Raw genomic sequence first — 18,923 nt, forward strand, 5'->3', positions numbered from 1 at the left:
AGCTTCCTGCCCGCTCCCAACCAACCTCTAACCCAAATAACTGTACTCCACCTTTATGGGTAGGTGTAGAGGAAGCTCTGCTGAGCTCTGAGATATCTTGATAAGCCCTGATCTACTTAATAACTGATCGCACTATACCTATATTCTCACACACATATATATGTATATGTTTGTCTGTGTATATCAAATGAGATAGCATGTATAAAATGCTTTACAAACTATGTGTGTTCATCTTTCGTTGCCAAAGAAGACCATGCCATAAGAGAAATGATGACATGACTTGCACTTGACTTTGTTTTGAGTGAGGGAGGGCTGTGCAGGTCACCAGCCTCACTTCTCCTCCACAACTATCTGAATCCAGTGACCAGATATTCATCAGGATGACTGGAGATGACCCAGGATGAGGCAACTGGGATTAAGTGACTTGCCCAAGGTCACACAGCTAGTGAGTGTCAAGTGTCTGAAGTGACATTTGAACTCAGGTCCTCCTGACTCCTGCACTGGTGCTTTATCCACTGCACCACCTAGCTGTCCCTTTACAAACTGTAAAACTCTATAAAAATGAGAGACATTATGTATACATACATACCTATATATGCCCATGTGGGTTTGGTGATATCTGGAAAGGGGAATGTAGCCACTTTTCTTCCTTGTGTTCTCCCCTCCTTCCTACCTTCTCTCTCCCCACTCCCTAGACTTATACCCCACATGCTGCGCAAGAAAAACAAACCTGGACTGGCTATTTCCTGTCCTGCAAGATTATAGCCCCTGACTATAATTAAAGGAGTCCCTTGGGAAAAGATGTAAGGTTCTAACGTCTGGTTTTTAGGGCCTGAGCCTCTGTTTTTCTGGGAAAAAGTCATTTTGAATTCTGTGGTGGAAAAGGGAGGAGCCAGTAGCTCAGACCCCATAGCTAGGGACCCCCAGATGCTACTCTGTTAGTTGAGATTGAAATAGGATGGGGGTTGACCTTGAAAAGTTGTCCTGAATGGTTTAAACATTCACTTGCAGGGAGCTGGACCACATGATCTCTTGAGATAACTCTCCAGCTTGAGCATGGGGCAAAGTTAAGTGATTGTTGGCCTTTAGTTTTTTCAGTCATGTCTGACACTTCATGATCCTATTTGAGGTTTTCCTGGCAAAGACACTGGAGTGGTTTGCCATTTGCTTCTCCAGTTCATTTTACAAATGAGAAAATTTGAGGCAAACAGGGTTAAGTGACTTCCTCAGGGTCACATAGCTAGTAAGTGTCTGAGGCTAGATTTGAACTCAGGAAGATGAATCTTCCTTATTCCAAGCCCAGTGCTCTATCTACTGCACCACCTAATTGCCCTACATAAAAGTGAGAGTAACTTTTAAGAGAAAGAGGACCTAAAGTCCATGCACAAAACCTGCCCCCTTCTTCCTTCCTTACTACCCCACTCCCCAACAATGACACTCAGCTATCCTATTGACATGGCTACTGAAAAAACTGAACAGTTGAAAAGAAGTAGGTCCTTCCCACTCCAGAGGTCCCCAACTGCTCATCTCCACTGATAGTCACCAAGTCCAGATGCCCTGGATATGATTCAAAGGTGAGGGAAGAAGAGGAGAATGGGAAGAAAGAGAAAACAGGAATGAAGGTATAGGGCTTTTTCATCGAGTTCTACATCAGGATCCAAGGTGTCTACTGAGGAGTTTCAGAAGGGTTATCCATCCATGGCGTTTTTGAGGAAACCAAGCATTTTTCTCACTTCTATATCCCATCAAAGAAGAAAGTGGTTTCAGGTCATGAAGTATCAATGGCTGATAGATTTTGATAAAGAACACTGAAGGATCACTACATTAAAAACGGTATACACCCATACATGCATACATCCATACAGTGTGTATATATATATGTATATATATATGTACACATAATATTATACAGTATATATGTTTATACATATGTGAGTACATACACACATACATACACATATATACATATAAAAATGTGAACTCGTACATATTATATTATATATTTATATAATATACACACAGATATGTGTATCTTTGTGTGTGTGTGCATGTGTGTGTGTGTGTGTGTGTGTGATGGAAGAAATACCATAATGCCCAAAGTAGTGGGCTATTATGTCTCCAGAATAAAAAGAGGCAGGAGAGGGAATGGGAAACATCCTGGAAACTCCTATATATTTATTTGTTAATATGTGTGGAAATAACAGCAGCCAGTTTCATACAGTGATTTAAGGTCTGTTTCATGAAGTAAGTACTACAAGCACTATAACCCATTATTTACACTATTATTGTTACTATTGTACAAAATGATGAAACTGAAGCTTAAACAGAGTGAAGCAGTCTTCCTATGATGATGCTGAAAGATCTGAAGACCCATCGTGTCTGGGTTTCTGTGTCTGGAATCAAAATGAATCTTTTCTGTCCCTTCTCTCCCCAAACAAATACTTTCCACCTTTTCTTCCCCATGACTATATCCCCACAGGACATGATTCACCAAAAAACATCATGTGCTACCTCTCTCTGCCTTCCCTCTTCTTGGGCCTCCAGGAAACAGACAAAGGCCCTGGGAGGGGCTCCTAGGCAATGTTTCAGGTACAACAACCTTGGGTCACAGAAAAGCAAGAGTCAAACCAATCCCTAGGTATCATCCTTCCCTATGGGGGCTGGCTCGCCCAAGGGTGTTCTGTTCCCTCTCGATCTTCTCTGTCACCAGATGCTTCCCTCTAAATAACCAAGTATTGTCCCCTACCCAACTGAAAAATAAATATGGCTGACCTTATCCCCAAGAACACCCTGTCTTCTCCTTTGGCAGGATGGTTATGTCCTGTAGTTCATCCGAGATCCTAGACCCCAACAGGACCTCAAGAAATCATGTGTTATAGACCCATTCCTTTTAGAAATTTAGGGCATTACTATCTCTGTTTTAATAATAATATCCACAACATTTCTATAGCACTTTAAGTTTTGCAAATCAATTTACAATTATCTTATCTTATTATTGCAACAATTCTGGGGGGGAAGGTGCTATTTGCTGGATTGATAGATAAGGAAACTGAGGCCAAGGTTAAGTGACTTGCCTAGGATCACACAGTTAGTAAGCGTCTGAGGTCAGATATGAACTCAGATATATCCTGACTCAAGGTCCAGTGCTCTCTCCACTGTGCCACCCAGTTCTCTTTTAACACAGGAGGCTTCCAAGTTCCAGAGAAGTTAAATAGTTTTTAAATTATAAAACAAATAGCACTCCAGGAGAGATGGCCCCTTCACTTCAAATCCCTTCTTGGAAGCAAGAGTTTTCATTTTTTCCTTTATATCTCCTGTACCTACCCATAGCAAGTGATTGATTAATTAATTAATACCAACTAGCATTTATACAGTATTTTAAAAGTGCAAAGCACTTTACAAATATTTCCTTTTATCCTCACAATAAATATTTGTTGAATGAATCAATGTATGAGTGAAGGAGTCACCACCCCAATTCCCTATGTGTCTACAATGCTGGAGCTCCCTAGACAATGTAGTATACCCATAGCTATTTCAAGGCTTGTTAGGTTTTCACTGAGTTGTGAGTACCCTGAAAACAGAAGCTGTGTCTTTTATGTGTTCTCTATAGATCTCAAGGCAATATGCAAAATAAAACAAATTCAAAAGAAAAAAGTTATTTATAACACGGTATTAAACAAAATAAAAATATTTAGGAACACAGAATAGCAGAATGGACAGGGACCTTAGAAATCATCTAGTCCAATCTTATTTTACAAAAGAGGAAATTGAGACCCAGAGATGGGAAGGTACTTGTGCAAATTTACACAAACACTAAGTACCAGAGTTAGGATTTGAACTAGGACCTCTGATTCTGAATCCAGGGCTCTTTGGCATCCAATATTGCTCACCAGTGCTTTGGTGATAGACCAGGTAAGCAGATTTCAAGTCAACTTCTACTCAGACTATCTAACCTCACCCATCACAACAGGTAAAGGTACAAGTTTGGTTGTCACTGCCAAACAATTGACTTTTAGTAAGACATCCTTACATTAGCAAAAACTAAGGTGAACAGGCATATTGCATTTGGCAAGATAGTTCTAGAAATCAAAGTCGTGTCTTTTCTGATAAGGCCTCCAAAATGTGTCAAAGATTCACTTTTTTAATCCCTCTTTCTGCACTGACCCATCCTTCTCTTCTTTTCTCTGTCTTATTCTCTCACCTAAATGCTCAGAGAGAATCTCATCTACTTGCTAAACTTCCAGCTCTTAAAATTACATATCTTCTTCATCCCAGAAGTATCAGTTCCCAAAGTTGGCTAGAAAGGAAAGCTCTCACTTTCCTGGGTCTGGGAGGCTCCCAGGTTTTACCTGGTTCATCCACCACATAGAGAATGGACTTCCCACTGAAGTCTTCATAGTACTGGAACCGGACTACACAGTCATCCTCATCCTTATAGGTACAGTTCACTGCATCCTTGCCAGTGTCTGCTGTGGGGAGAGGGAGGAGGAGAAAAAAAAACTGTCAGATCCTAGAAGATATGGGTGGGCATCTAGGTAGTACAGTGGATGGAGTGTTGGGGCTGAAATCAGAAAGACTTATCTTAAATACTTGCTAGTTGTGTGACCTTGGGAAAGTCATTTAACTCTTGTTTGCCTCAGTTTCCTCATCTGTAAAATGATCTGGAGAAGCAAATGGCAAATCACTCCAGTATCTTTGCCAAAAAAAACCCAAATGGGGTCATAAAGTGTCAGACGTGACTGAAACAACTGAACAACAATAACAACAATTCTTTTTTTAAAAATTTATTTCATATTTAACTTTACCTAGTTACATGTAAAAACAATTTTTAACACTCATTTTTATAATTTTGAGTTCCAAATTCTCTCCTTTCCTCCTTCCCCATCCCCCCTCCTTGAGAAGGCAAGCAATTTAATATAGGTTATACATGTGCAATCATGCAAAACATATCTCCATATTAGTCATATTAACAGCAGCAGTTCTACCTCCTAAATTTATGGAGGAGAAAATCAAAAAGATGAAACTACTTGCCCTTCATTCCTTACACATACTAAAGAGCAGAGGTGGGATTCAAACCCAGGTTCTCTGTCACCAAATAAAACTCTTTGTCAACTGTCCTTTCAATCTTGTTCTTTTTGAACTTTCTAATAGTTCTCAAATTGCTTCATGTATAACTATTTTGTTTTCCCCACTAAACATACAAATTCAGTTTTATAGCTAGAAGGGAACTTAGAAGCCAATGAATCCAATTTCCTCTTTTTGCAGGTAAAAAATTGAGGCACAGAAAGATTAAGTGATTTGCTATGGATTTGTTGTTTTTGTACAGTCCTTCAGTCATGTCTGACACTTCATGTCTTGACTTGGTCATGGGGTTTTCTTGGCAAAGATACTGTAGTGGTTTGCCATTTCCTTCTCCAGGTCCCCATTTTTAAAATTAAGTAAGAATGGTAGAAGAACAATTGGGAAAAGAAATGAGAGTTGTGAAAGAGAATTATAAAAAAAAAAGAATCAACAGCTTGGAAAAACAAACACAAAAACTGACTGAAGAAAACAACTCCTTAAAAAATAAAATTGGCTAAATGAAAAAAAAACCGCTGAAGAAAACAACTCCTTTAAAAGTACAATTGGCCAAATGGAAAAGAAGGTACAAAAGTTAACTGAAGAAAATAATTTCTTAAAAATTGGAATTGGGCAAGTGGAAGCTAATGACTTTATCAAATTAAGAATCAGTCAAGCAAAATCAAAAGAATGAAAAAGGTAGAAAAAAGATGTAAAATACCTCACTGGAAAAACAACTGACCTGCAAAATAGATCCAGGAGAGATAATTTAAGAATTATTAGACTATGTGAAAGTCATGATTTAAAAAAAAAGTGCTGGAGAGCATCTTCAAGAAATTATCAAGGAAAACTGCCCTTATATCCTAGAACCAGAGGGTAAAATAGACATTGAAAAAATGCACTGATCTTCTTCTGAAAGAGATTCCAAAATGAAAATTCCAAGGTATATTGTAGACAAATTCCAGAACTATCAGGTCAAGGAGAAAATACTACAAGCAGAGAGAAAGAAACAATTCAAATATTAAAGAGCCACAGTTAAAATTTCATAGGATTTAGCAGCTTCTCTACTGAAGAACTGAAGGTCTTGGAATATGATATTCCAGAAGGCAAAAGGGCTTGGGTTAAAATGAATGTTGAAAATGATCTTTACATGTAATTGAAAAAAATAAAATACTATTTACCCCTCCCCCCCAAAAAAGGAGAGCTATTAAGTGTAGGAGTCAGGGTTAGAATTGAGGCCTTCCTGACTGTAGGCTCAGGGATTAATCCACATTACCACTGCCCTTTGAATACAAGTGTACTCCTCTTCCCCTGGACTATGCTAGGCTGGGCATTGGCTTGATCCTGGAGTCATTACTGATGGTTTTTCAAGGAGGTAGAATCAATTATATTGCTGGAGATTACTTGGTAATTCAAACTTTCCCTGACTAGTGGTCATGTCTTCTATTTTATATTACTAATCTCTCAGTGTGTGTGCTGATTTATATTTTTAAATCATTTTCCCATCCAACACCTAACTGGATCCTCTTGGAGAGACAAGAATGCAGACTATTTGTATTCCTCTTGGAAGGGGAATTTAAGACCAAGAGCAGTAAAAAGGCTGGCCCCAAAACAGGATCAAGTGGAGGTGTCTGGAACAAAGCCCATATTGCTAATCTGGTGCACTTTGTAACTTTATTGTAATATTTATTGTACTTTATAACAATCACTGCCCTACAATGATGTCACTAACTCCCCTTTGTCATACCCCACAGCCCTAGCTATAAGTGATGAAGCCTATAGAACCCTGAATCTGGAATCACAAAGACCTGAGTTCAAATCTAAACTCAGACATTTACTAATTGTGTGGTCCTGGGCAAGTCACGTAGCTTCCATTTTCCTTAGTTTCCTCATCTGTTAAATGAGAACACCAATAATAAACATGTTGTTGTTCAGTTGTGTCCAATTCTTCATGACTCTCTTTGGGGTTTTCTTGGCAAAGGTAATAGAATGGTTTGCCATTTCTTTCTCTACCTCATTTTACAGATGAGGAAACTGAGGTAAACAGGGTTAAGTGATTTGCCTACAGTCACATAGCTAGTAAGTGTCTGAGACCAGATTTGAACTCAGGAAGATGAATCTTCCTGAGTTCAGGCATGTCTGTCCTCTGTGCCCCCATCTGCCCAATAATAATTATAGCTACCATTTATACTGCACTTTGAGATTTCCAAAGCAATGTATAGATACCTCATTTTATCCTCAAACCAACACTGGGAGGCAGGTGCTATTATTTTTCCATTAGACAGGTGAAGAAACTGAGGCAGAATTTAAGTGACTTGTCCAGGATCACCCAGCTAGTAAGTGTCTGATGCCAAATTGGAACTCAAGTCCATCCTGACCCCAGTTTCAGCCCTCTACACACTGCACCACCTACATGCATGAGAATGGTACCAATCTCCTGGGGTTGTTGTAGGGATAAAATGAGGAAATCACTCTGCAAACCTTTAAAACACATATAAACCCTAACCATTGCTGGTATTATCATCATCATCATCATCATTATTAATCAACTAGACCTTACGGCCAGTCTGGACCAAGTTGGAAAATGCACCATCACCTCTCTCTCCTCTGAGCTAGTATCAGAGAGTCCCTTCTCATCCACAAAATGAAATAAAATGTCTCCTTGCATCCAGTCAGCTTATGTCCTGCAACTGAAAAGCCCAAAGGGCTTGGAAGAAACTGCCCCACCCCCAAGACATCTGTCTGTTTTGATCAGCTTTGGCCTTTCTTAAATTCTTGGAAATATGCTTTCTGCCTGAGGGGGAGATCGTTATCCTGTAAGAGCAGGCAGTCTTCCAGGCCTGCCTCAGAGGCACTGCAGATGGCCTTGATAACCAGCCTGGTTAACTGTTCAGTGTGTGCCAACTATAAGAAAATCCTCCTTGCTTAAGTGTTTATATAAAGAGTAGAATGCAAAGGGAAGCAGGAGACAGGAGAGAGCATTGATCAGTGCTCTTTTTATCTGGGTTTTCCCCTCACCTTTATGGTGCAAATGACGTTGACTCATGTGTGGGCTTGCAGACAGCCCCGGCAGCTGGATGGGTTTCAGGATGGGACTTTTGATGGCAAGTATCCCAAAGGGTGTTTGTTTGGGGATGGGCCTGGGATGGGGGAATTTCTCTCTAGATCAATGACCTGACCCTGAGCTATGCTAAAGTCTGGCACTGAAAGGATTCTTAACAAATGCTTCTTCCCTGATCAAGTGGACTCAATTAAAAGTGGCAGTACAAAGATTGCTAATCGTGGAGGCCCAGGGAGAGGGGGGAAAGTCAGTCATTCAGCAAATATTCATTAAACACTAACTATGTGCTAATCTCTGGGGATACAAAGAAAGGTAAAAATGGAGGTCATGGTCTAATGAAGGAGAAAGGGGCAAACACCTGTGTACGTACAAGATTCTTATATATGCACAGTGTAGATGAGAAGTCATGTCAGAGGAAAGGCAGTAAAGGTGGGAGAGAATAGGGAACGACCTCTTCCAGGAGGTAAAATTTGAACTGAGTCTTGGAGGAAGCCAGTAGACCTCAGTGAGGCAGGAGAGCATTCCAGGCATGGAAAGAACCAGAAAAAAAGGAAAGGGAGTCCAGAATCCAGTCAGTCAAAGGGCCACATTTGGGGACTTACAGGGCCACATGTGGCCTTGAGGCCACAGGTTCCCCACCCTTGGGATAAGTAAGCAGGATACTTTGAGTTTGTGCTTTAGTTTACACATCTAAGGACAGCTGATGATTACATAAGGCTTTCAAGCAAGCCCACCCAGTGAAATATTACATTACTACTTTTTTACAAAAGAAGTAAATGAGGCTGAGAGGGATTAAATTGACTTGCCCAAGTTAATTAATTATCAAAGGAGAAATGTGAGCCCACTTCTTTCTGATTCCAGGTCCAGCACACTGATGCCTCCTCCATCTTTAACAAGAGAATGAGAAGTCTCTCCCAGTCATCATAGCTAACATTTATATAGTGTCTACTATGTTCCGGTTACTGTGCTAAGCACATTACAAATCTTATCTGATTTGATCCTCATAACTACCCTGGAAGGTAAGTACTATTATAATCCCCATTTTATAGTTGACAAAACTGAGGTAGACAGGAAGTTTAAGTGAATTGCCCGAGGTCATACACCTAGTCTTGGGATTTTTGTGGTTTCGGTCATGTCCAATTCTTTGTGATCCCATTTGGGGTTTTCTTGGCAAACATCCTGGAGAGCCATTTCTTTCTCCAGCTCATTTTACAGATGAAGAAACCTAAGCAAACAGAATAAGTGACTCACCAGCTAGATTTGGATGCATGAAGATTAGACTTCCTGATTCCTTGCCCAGTGCTCTATCTACTGTACCACCTAGCTGACCCATCATGGGATAAGGTTACCTAATTTATACAATTTTTCAACATGTAAAATGAAGAACCATGGATCCCCAGGAAGGGGAAGAAGACAAGGAGAAGAGGAGGGGAAAGGTTGCTAAAAGAATAAGTTGGGATGTCTGTGGGGAGAGCTCACAGGTTAGGGTCAACTTGCTAATAACAGGAAGGAGGTGTTGGCCTTCCTCAGCATATAAGTATCCCATACACCTTCCATTGACTATGATATGTTCTACAGGAGGGTATCTTAGCCCCTTTAAACAGTATGCCAGAACAATAAGGTCAAATGGAGGCCTTCTATCTATCTAGCAGCTATAGGACGAGGAAGGAAATCACCTGGGAAAGTCTAGCTGATGCTGAGATATTTGCCCTCTCTCCCTTCATTAACTAATTGGGGAAAATAAAGTATACTCTCCAGTAGAGATGTGCATGATGATGGGTAGGGTTGGTAAGTGGGAGATAATAAAGAAAATGGAGGAGTTGGGGAAGAGAGTTGGCAAACAGGAGAAAAGAGAAAGTGCTTCAAAGAAGATAGCAAAGATATCTTTGACTCAAAGAAGATATCAGTCCTTGCAGAGACTGATATCCGAATATCCTTGCAGAGAAGATATCTGAAGTCTGGAAGACACAGTAGAAGCTTGCCCTGTCCTCCCCTGACAAATTAGTAGACGAGGTGAGTATGCCAGGGAGCTATGAGAAGTGAGGAGAGGGAGAAGGAAAAAGCCTCCTTCCACTTTTGAATGACAGTGATCAAGGGGTCAAGACAGGATATTGTGACAATAATATCTGTAAGTATCTCTTGGGATTTTCAGAAATGGCAAATATACAGCTCCTGAACCACTTGACCACTGCCTCTATGTGAGCATTTATACCTCAGAAATTGGCAAGCTCCAAAACAGGTCTTAATTTATTATTTGTTGTTTGTCTAAACTTTCAAAAGTGCTAATAATGCAAATTAAACTTAAAAGTGTATCCTGGAAATTTTTTTTTCTTCTGGAGAGCTGGTTGTTAAACCTTTACCAACATACCCCTGAATGGTGGCTATTTTTAGGATTTTCATTATGTTTTTTTCTTCCATTTAGTAAAATTTACCTCTGTAGTAAATATGAGCTGTATACTTAACAAAAAGGGGATGGTTTCAGAATACTGGGGGATACTCTGTATATATTTTTATGCATTTCCTGGGGGTGGTAGTGGGGTAAAGGATACTGAGCCAAAAGAATGAGAAACAACATCCCCACAAATTTAAAGGCGGAAGAGTTCTCAGAAAAAAAGTCTCTTAAAGAAAGTTTACAGAGGGAGTACCAAGAGTGTCAATGACTCCTATAGTCATTAGAATCTTTTTTCTTTATATGTATTTATGTTCTAAAATCTGCATATTGACTGATGAGCAACATTAAAAATCAACCCCTGGCATTTTTCAAAAAAAAAAAAGTACCAAAAGTATGCTATGGTGGGAGCAGGAATGGGGGGAGTTGTACAATAAGGTATTGATTTCAAATTTTATATTTGGATCCTGGATCTTATTTTCAGAAGAAATGAGTTCAAAGTGAGAACTAGGTTCTAGATCTTTTTTGATATGAGTTTGAGATAAATAGCACCATCCTTAATGTGGACACAATTCTTGATCACCCTCCAAGGATGATCTTTAAATCAGTGTGAATCTTGACTTCTCTTCATCCATACTCTCCAACACCATAGATCAGACCCCTCTAAGATGGGAAACAAGTCTCATATCTCATAAGCTCTACAGAGTCCAAGATTCTGGTCACAGTTTCTTTCCCCATCACATGATTTTTTTTCCCTTTCTGTTTTATTCTTTGTTATGAAAAATGGTCCCCTAAGGGGAGAGGGGAAAGATATGTTGGGAAATATAGTTGGTATAAAAAAAAGGTATCAAGATTTTTTTAAGCAATAAGTACAGCTACAGACAAGAAAAGGATAGCCAGTACGAAACTGAAGTATTATAGAGGCCTGTACCATTCCTCATTGGGCAGGAGGTGTCACTGAACACAGTCCTCTAGAATCAGAGACCCACTTAGGGGTAGGTGGTGTATTGAGTGAATATAGCATTGAACTTGGAATGAGTTCAAATCCTGCCTCAGGCATTTATTAGACAAGTTACTCTGACCTGGAGTCAAGGTGGCCTGAGTAATCCAAAGACCCTGACCTTGCTTTTCCTCAGATATCACATTCCCAACTCTGAGCATTTTCAAAGGTTATCTCTCCCATGACTGGAATTATCTTCATCCTCATCTTTGTCTCCTGGCTTCCCTCAGTTACCAACCTTCAGCGCGAAACCTTTCCCAAGCACTCCCCCTGAGACTACCCCCAATTTATCCTGTCTATGTCTTGTTCGCAAATAGTTGTTTATAAATTGCCTCTCCCATTAGACTAAGTTCCTTGACAGCCCGAGATGTCTTTCTTCTTCCTTCATACACCTGCCTTTTATTACACTGTCTGGCACATATTGGGTACGAAAGGAAAGCTTGTTGATTGATTAGCTGACTAAGCTCTGCCTCATATACTTAGTGGGAAAATCATTCAATCTCTGTGGCTTCTTCTACATCTGTTAAATAAGGGTATTCATGCAACTAGGAAATAAGATCTATAAGCAATAGGGTATAGAAATCTGTCTGACCCTACAGGAAAATAGAAGGGAAGAGGATGGCGTGGGGAAGTGATAGAAGGGAGGGCAGATTGGAGGAAAGGGCAATCAGAATAGATGCTGTCCTGGGTGGAGGGAGGGGGGAGAGGAAAAAAATGTAAAATTCAAAATTTTGTGGAAATGAATGTTGAAAACTGAAAATAAATAAATTTATATGAATTTCAAAAAAAATAAATGAGAATATTGGTCTAGATGGTCTCTATGGGTTCTGCCAGCTCTAAGTCTATAACCCTACGGAAGGGGTTCCTTCAAGGTTTACACTCTGTTCAGAGCCCATCAGGAAACTACATTTCCTCCCTGCCCATTCCCTAACTAGCAACTGGTTGATAAGAATATTAAGGATGCAAAAATCAGGTGAAGAATACCTGGGAAAAAGAAAACCAAGGATTGAGATATAAGAAATGGTGTGAAGTGCAACAACACTTAGGGAAATCCCAAGACCATCTCCTTCCACACCCCCATAATCACCATCTTCAGGTCAAAGTGGGGAGGGGAGGGAAAGGGGAGGGAACAGAGATACCCTGGCACTTACCAAGTTCTGTCACAGGCACAATCTCATCCCGACAGAAGCGGCTGCAAGTATTCTCCTCAAATACCCCTCGACGGAACTTCTGGCACTCGACGCAGTCTCTGGATTCAAGACAGGAAGAGTAAACTATAAGCCCTTTGAAAACCAGGACTGTCTCTCTTCATGGATGCATTCCTCAACAGCACCTGCCTCTGGGTCTTACACATAGAGGGCCCATAGCATCCTAGACTTGGGACTAGAAGAGAACTTAGAAGTAAAGGATTTTAGCCCTTTCTTTGTTGTTGTTCCCTAGTTTTTCAGTCATGTACAACTCTTTGTGACCCCATTTGGAGCTTTCTTGGCAGAGATACTGGAGTGGTTTGCTATTATTTCCTTCTCCAGCTCATTTTACAGATGAGGAAATAAGGCAAATAGTGAGTGACCTGCCCAAGGTCACACAGCTAGTAAATGTCTGGGGCCAGATTTGAACTCTGGAAGATGAGTCTTCTTGACTCCAGATCTGGTACCCTATCAACTGTGTCATCTAGCAGCCCCTCCCATAACAGCAAGGATCTATTTTACCCAAACTTTGCATCAACCTTAGCAGCACCTTTTCTGCATACAAAAAGCACTAAGAAACTATTACTGAATAGAACTAGGGGATATTCCATCCCCACTACATTTAGGACCATATTGACAAACACTATGGAAAAGTAAGGTTACCCAGGGCCCTCCTGTCAGACTTCCTTAGTAGCAGTAAATTTTCCAAGTCTTGCCTTTGCTTACTTCTCTAACTAGTGCAGAAGGTGAGTTTCCTCATGTCTTCTGATGTTCTTGAACTCCCCACTACCAGCAGGAGAAGGTGGAGGAGGAGGTGGGAAAGAGAGAAAAGAAAACAAGCATTTATTAAGTCCCTCCTATGTACAAGGCACTGGGCCTAGCACTTTACAAATATTATCTTATAATCTCATACTTGGAACAACCCTGGGAGTTAGGTGCTATTATTACCCCCATTTTACAGATGAGGAAACTAAGGTAGACAGAGGTTAAGTGACTTGTCCACTCACACAGCTAGCAAATATCTGAAGTAAGATCTGAATGCAGGTTTTCTTGGTTCCCGACTCAGCACCCTATCCAACTGTCCCAGGACTATCTCAAGGTCTCTCACATTTTCCTGAAGGTAGTTATTCAGCCCTTGTTTTCCTAAGATGATCAATGACATCACTGGGTGGTGTCTTGACATGCAAGTGAATTAGATCTAAGTGGGGCAGAGTTGCTCAAAGTTTTCAACTTCACTCTCTCTTCCAGAGTCATCAAAGTCCAGGGGCAGGAGAGAGTCAAGATGGATGCAGTGGATGACCTTGGCACCTTTGATGCCTGACCAAGTTCTAAGCTCTCCACAGCACCTGCTTCAGCCGCCTTCCTGGTCATTGGGACAGATTGTTCTCATGTGCTCATTCCGCTGGGGGCAGTCTTCACATGCTTGGGGTAGACACCCCCCTAACTCACTGAGCAGTTTGAAGCCTGTCAGTTACCTCCTACCTGGTTTATCCCATCTGCCCAGGATGGTTTTTCCAGGACTGGCCACCGCACACACTACAGCTTCTTGGAGCCACAGGTGAGAGTTAGGTGATAGGTGGACACAAAACGTAGATGAGCAATACTAAAAAAGCCCTCACACCAGAGGTGTTAGTCCTCCTTAAACAGCCCCTGAAGGTAGTATGAATAAAGTGACAGTGGTCCAGGGTCTTGGGAAGGTCAAGAGGCTCCAAGGGCACCCAGATGAGCCAATGCTCATCTGTGAAGATAATAGTTGTAAAGTGTTTGCAAATGTTAAAGAGCTATCAAAATATTATTATCATTAAATCCATGGCTGCCTCTCTTCTCTGATGTCAAATTGGGCCATATTTCTTGAGGTTGCTCCCTGCCCCAATTCTCTATGTCTGCCTTTCTCTTTTCCCTGATGGTTATAGTATCTCCTGACGGGTAAGGGCAGCTAAAGTGGTACAGTGGATAGAATGCTAGGCCTGAAGTCAGGAAGACTGAGTTCAAATCCAGTCTCAGACAATTCTTAGCTGTGTGACCTGGGCAAGTCCCTTAATCCTGTTTGCCTCAGTTTCCTCATCTGTAAAATGAGCTGGAGAAGGAAATGACAAACCACTCCAGTATCTCTGCCAAGAATGGGGTCACAAAAAGTAGGACATGACTGAAATAACTAACCAACAAAACACTGGTACTCTAAGAAGCTATTAATGTGGCAGAGCAGGAAAAAAATCTCCCCCTCTAACCTCTGTAGAGGGTACAGGAGTCACACTCCATGAAGCTGCTCCTTGTTTCCAATTCTTTCCCAGGCGAGTAGCCTTAGCTTTTCTTTTTCAAGGCCAATAGGGATGTGGCAAATCTATGGCCAGCCAGCAGCCCCTTGACCTTCTAATTTCCTCAGGGAGAAATCTGTCGGATATTATGAAAGGATAACAGGGAACAGATACTGTTTCTGCACCTCATTTTAACATATTGATACCTTGTCACCTCTGTTAGCAATCTCTCCCCTTCTGAGATTATATCACCCAAACTAGGAGGAAAACCAGTTCCCCTCTCCCTCCCTCCCTTCATAATACCTCACATTTACAGGGTGCTTTAAGATAAGCAAAGCGCTTTACAAGCATTACCTCACTTGATTCTCATAACAACCCTGGGAGGTGGGTGTTATTAGTGTCATTATCCCTACTTGACATCTGGAGTCACCGAGGTTCAGAGAGTAGGTCGGATTTGAGGCTGGATTTGAATCCAACTCTTTCTGGCTCCAAGTCCAGCACTCTAGCCATTGGTGTGTCCCTACATGTCCATAAGAGACTAGACTTATGGGGCAGGGTCACACTGATCCCCCCAAAACAAGCCTCTGCTTCCCACTCCCTACCCTGCACCACCACAGTCATCTATGCCAAACTCCTCAACCCCCTAGTCAATTCTCATCCACTCACTTCTTAAAAGTGCAGGCATCAGGGCAGGTGGGACACTTTTCACAGGTGTCCCCATAAGAGCCAGGCTGGGTGCAGACACATTTGCCGCAGATACATTTACCTCGGCTGCTGCACAGCAGCCCATTACTTGACATACACATGTCTTTGCGGGTGGTGCAGTTACAGTAGTCACCGGTCCAGTCAGAGTCACAAAGGCAATCCCCACAGCTGCACTGGCCATGACCTAGAGAGGGATAGAACAAGGGAAGGAGGAGAGAGGAAGGGTGAGACAGAGATGGAGACAGAGACACAACACAGAAAGAGAAAGACAGAGAAAGAGACAAAGAGAAATTGAGAGAGAGAGAATACGTAACTAGTGAGAGGGAGATAAAAAATCCTGGGTGGGGGGGAATATAAGAAATCATATGCCTACAAGTAGGCATCTCCTTGATCCAAGACCCCTAAGGGGATGGCAATAGAATGCCCACTTCCCCCACCCCCCACAACACACAACAGAAACCTTGATATGTTACTGGGACATTACATCCTGGGGGAGCAGGAGGATCTTAGAAGCTTTGCCTTCCAGAGCTTCCAAGATCTCTTTGCAATCCGAACTTTTCACTTTTGCTGCCAGATTCCAGCCTAGGAAGAAGCAGCTTCTTTTGCTCCTAGGGCTCTTAACAGGGCTGAGCCACAGAGATTAGGTTTTGTTTTAGGCCTCCTTCCTTCACAATTTGGAAGACAGTCAATGCTGATTATAGGGCTAGAGATTCAGCCTCTCGGAATACCATTCCCTTTCAAAATATCTATCCATTGGTAAAGGATTGGAAATTGAGGGAATGCCCATCAGTTGGGGATGGCTGGACATGTTGTGGCATATGATTGTGATGGAATACTATTGGGCTATAAGGATATTTTCACAAAAACCTGGAAAGACTTACATCAACTTGGTGCTAAGTGAAGTGAGCGGAACCAGGAGAACCCTATACACAGCAATATCGTAACCGTGATCAGCTGTAAAAGACTTTGCTATTCTGATCAAGGCAATGCTCCAAGAAAATTCCAAAGGATCCATGATGAAAAATGCTATCCACCTCCAGAGAGAACTGATGAACTCTGAGTACAGACTGAAATATACTTTTTTCCCTTTATTTTTCTTGCATTTTTTCTTTCTTTTTTTTGCAACATGGCTAATATGGAAATATGTTTTGCATGACTTCATATGTATAATTGATAGCATATTGCTTGACTTCTCAATGATTGCGGGAAGGGCAAGAGGGAGGAAGAAAGAATTCAGAACTCAACATTTTTTAAAATGAATGTTAAAAATAAATTAATTTTAAAAAAATTTTAAACTCCCACCCATCCTCACAAACACATCTTTTTCTCTTGCTCTGGCGCTCTTCCCAGATCCAACAAGGTTGCTCTAACATTGATAACATGCTTGATCAGGGCTGTTAGACATTTGACTACCCCTCAGTTAAGAGTTCCCTGTTTCCCAAATTCCAAATCAGTCAGATAGGCACCATGATGGCAAAATGGTCAGAGTTGACTTGGCATAAGGAAGACTCACTTGCAAATCCTGCCTCTGTCACTTGCTAATTGTATGACCATAAGCTACTTATTTAGCCTCTCAGATCCTCAGTTTCTTTATCAGTACAATACGAATAATCATACTAGAGATACCTAGTTGTTGTGGGACCAAATGAGATCAGTGAGTAGGCATTTATTAAACAGCTACTATTCACTAGGCACTATTTACAAGGACAATGTCTTCTAGTCTAATTAAACTTAAATAGTTTGCTTACACTAAGTCTTTTGAGATTTCTTGTATTTAGAAAGTGTATGTATGTGGGGTTTGTGTATGTACGTGTCTATGTGTGCTTTCTAGCCCCAGTGTTTAACATATACAAAGTGCTTAATAAATGTTCATTCATTTTATTGATTCATGAACTTTGCTTTCTTCCCCACTAAACTTAAAAATGTGTCCTACATGCATTTTCTCCCCAGAAAGCCAGTTGTTAAACATTTACCAGCACACTCCTCCTTCTAATTATAAATCAATTATTCTATTTGTCCAATTCTATTTTTTCCCCTCTCTGAAATATCCCAGGAGGCAGGAACTTCTCAGGACAGGGGAAAACAGAGAATTTTTGTTCTTATCAGAGAAAATAAATGTAATCATAAGCAGTTGGAAATCTGTCTGACTCACTGAGTCACTTAAGGAATAAATTAACTGTACAGAATTTGCTATTTGCCTGGATGTTCCTATTTGTCAACATTGTGGAACATGGTGAAATTATTCCACTGCCTAGCCAACTGACACTGTTACCCTCAGGAGTTTCCTGATCCATTTAGGAAGGAAGGAAACAAGCATTTATTAAGTATCTACCATGTGCCAGGCACTTTGCAATTACCTCATTTGATCCTCACAACAACCCTGGGAGGTAGATGCTATTATCTCTGTTTTGTGGTTGAGGAAACTGAGGCAGCAGAGGTTTAAGTAATTTGGCCAGAGTCATACAACTAGGAAGCTTCTGAGGCCAGATTTTCACTCAGGTCTTCCTGACTCCAAGATTCTAAACCATAAAGCAGCCTCTATTTAAACCCTGCTTATTTGCAGTCTATTCTTTCATAATGGGTTTTGTTTTCAGATAAAGATTATGCTGATTTTTGCTAAAGTGAGAGCAACTGTTTATAATAAAGGACTAGGTCTCAAAAGAGAGGGTAGGTCAAAAGGGATCTGGAGACCAGTTTTACCTTATCTTCCCACAAGATCCTACGCTAAGCTGGGGCACCTACGTGGTACAATGAAGCAAGTGCTGGGCCTGGAGTCAGGAAAACTGATCTGGAGGAGTTCAAATCTAGTCTCAGACATTTACTAGCTGTGTGACCTTGGGCAAGTGACTTAACTTTGTTTGCCTCAGTTTTCCCATCTGTAAAGTAAGCTGGAAAAGGAAATCGCAAATCACTCCAATAAACCCTGAATGGGATCAGAGAATAATCTACCTTGATCACTACACCAAGGATGTGCTTCACTTGTTAATCAAGTACTTATTAAGAAATCCTTGAAAATAGCTACTAGTTTCAGAATGAGTACAAAATACTTAATTCCACTCATTTTAAATATATGTGGGAGCACTACTCTCATTCCCTTTGCTTGTGGACCCTGTTGTTTAGCCTGGTTGGTGACACAGAACTGATTAAAAAAAGAGAGAGAGAGAAATGAATGAAGCAAGAAATAGTGTATCCTTAAGATTTTGCAATCTCCAGTGTGTAAAGATTGTTGCAGGGGTCAGTGAAGAAGCTAAGAAAATGTAGCAAAATG

General features: G+C 40.9%; 1 protein-coding gene across 2 annotated transcripts in view; it reads right to left on the bottom strand.

Moving 5' to 3' along the window:
- The window catches only part of ITGB3 (integrin subunit beta 3), a 78,677-nt gene that overhangs the window by 9,863 nt on the left and 49,891 nt on the right, over positions 1-18,923 (bottom strand). For both annotated transcript variants that reach the window (XM_072645913.1, XM_072645914.1), the window contains 3 exons: positions 15,617-15,839; positions 12,660-12,757; positions 4,350-4,469 (listed from right to left, as the gene is read on the bottom strand). In XM_072645913.1, the coding sequence (XP_072502014.1) occupies positions 4,350-4,469; positions 12,660-12,757; positions 15,617-15,839 (441 nt within the window). The remainder of the gene's footprint in view (positions 1-4,349; positions 4,470-12,659; positions 12,758-15,616; positions 15,840-18,923) is intronic.

This window comes from Notamacropus eugenii, chromosome 2, assembly GCF_028372415.1.
Source record: "Notamacropus eugenii isolate mMacEug1 chromosome 2, mMacEug1.pri_v2, whole genome shotgun sequence".
Classification (NCBI taxonomy): domain Eukaryota; kingdom Metazoa; phylum Chordata; class Mammalia; order Diprotodontia; family Macropodidae; genus Notamacropus; species Notamacropus eugenii.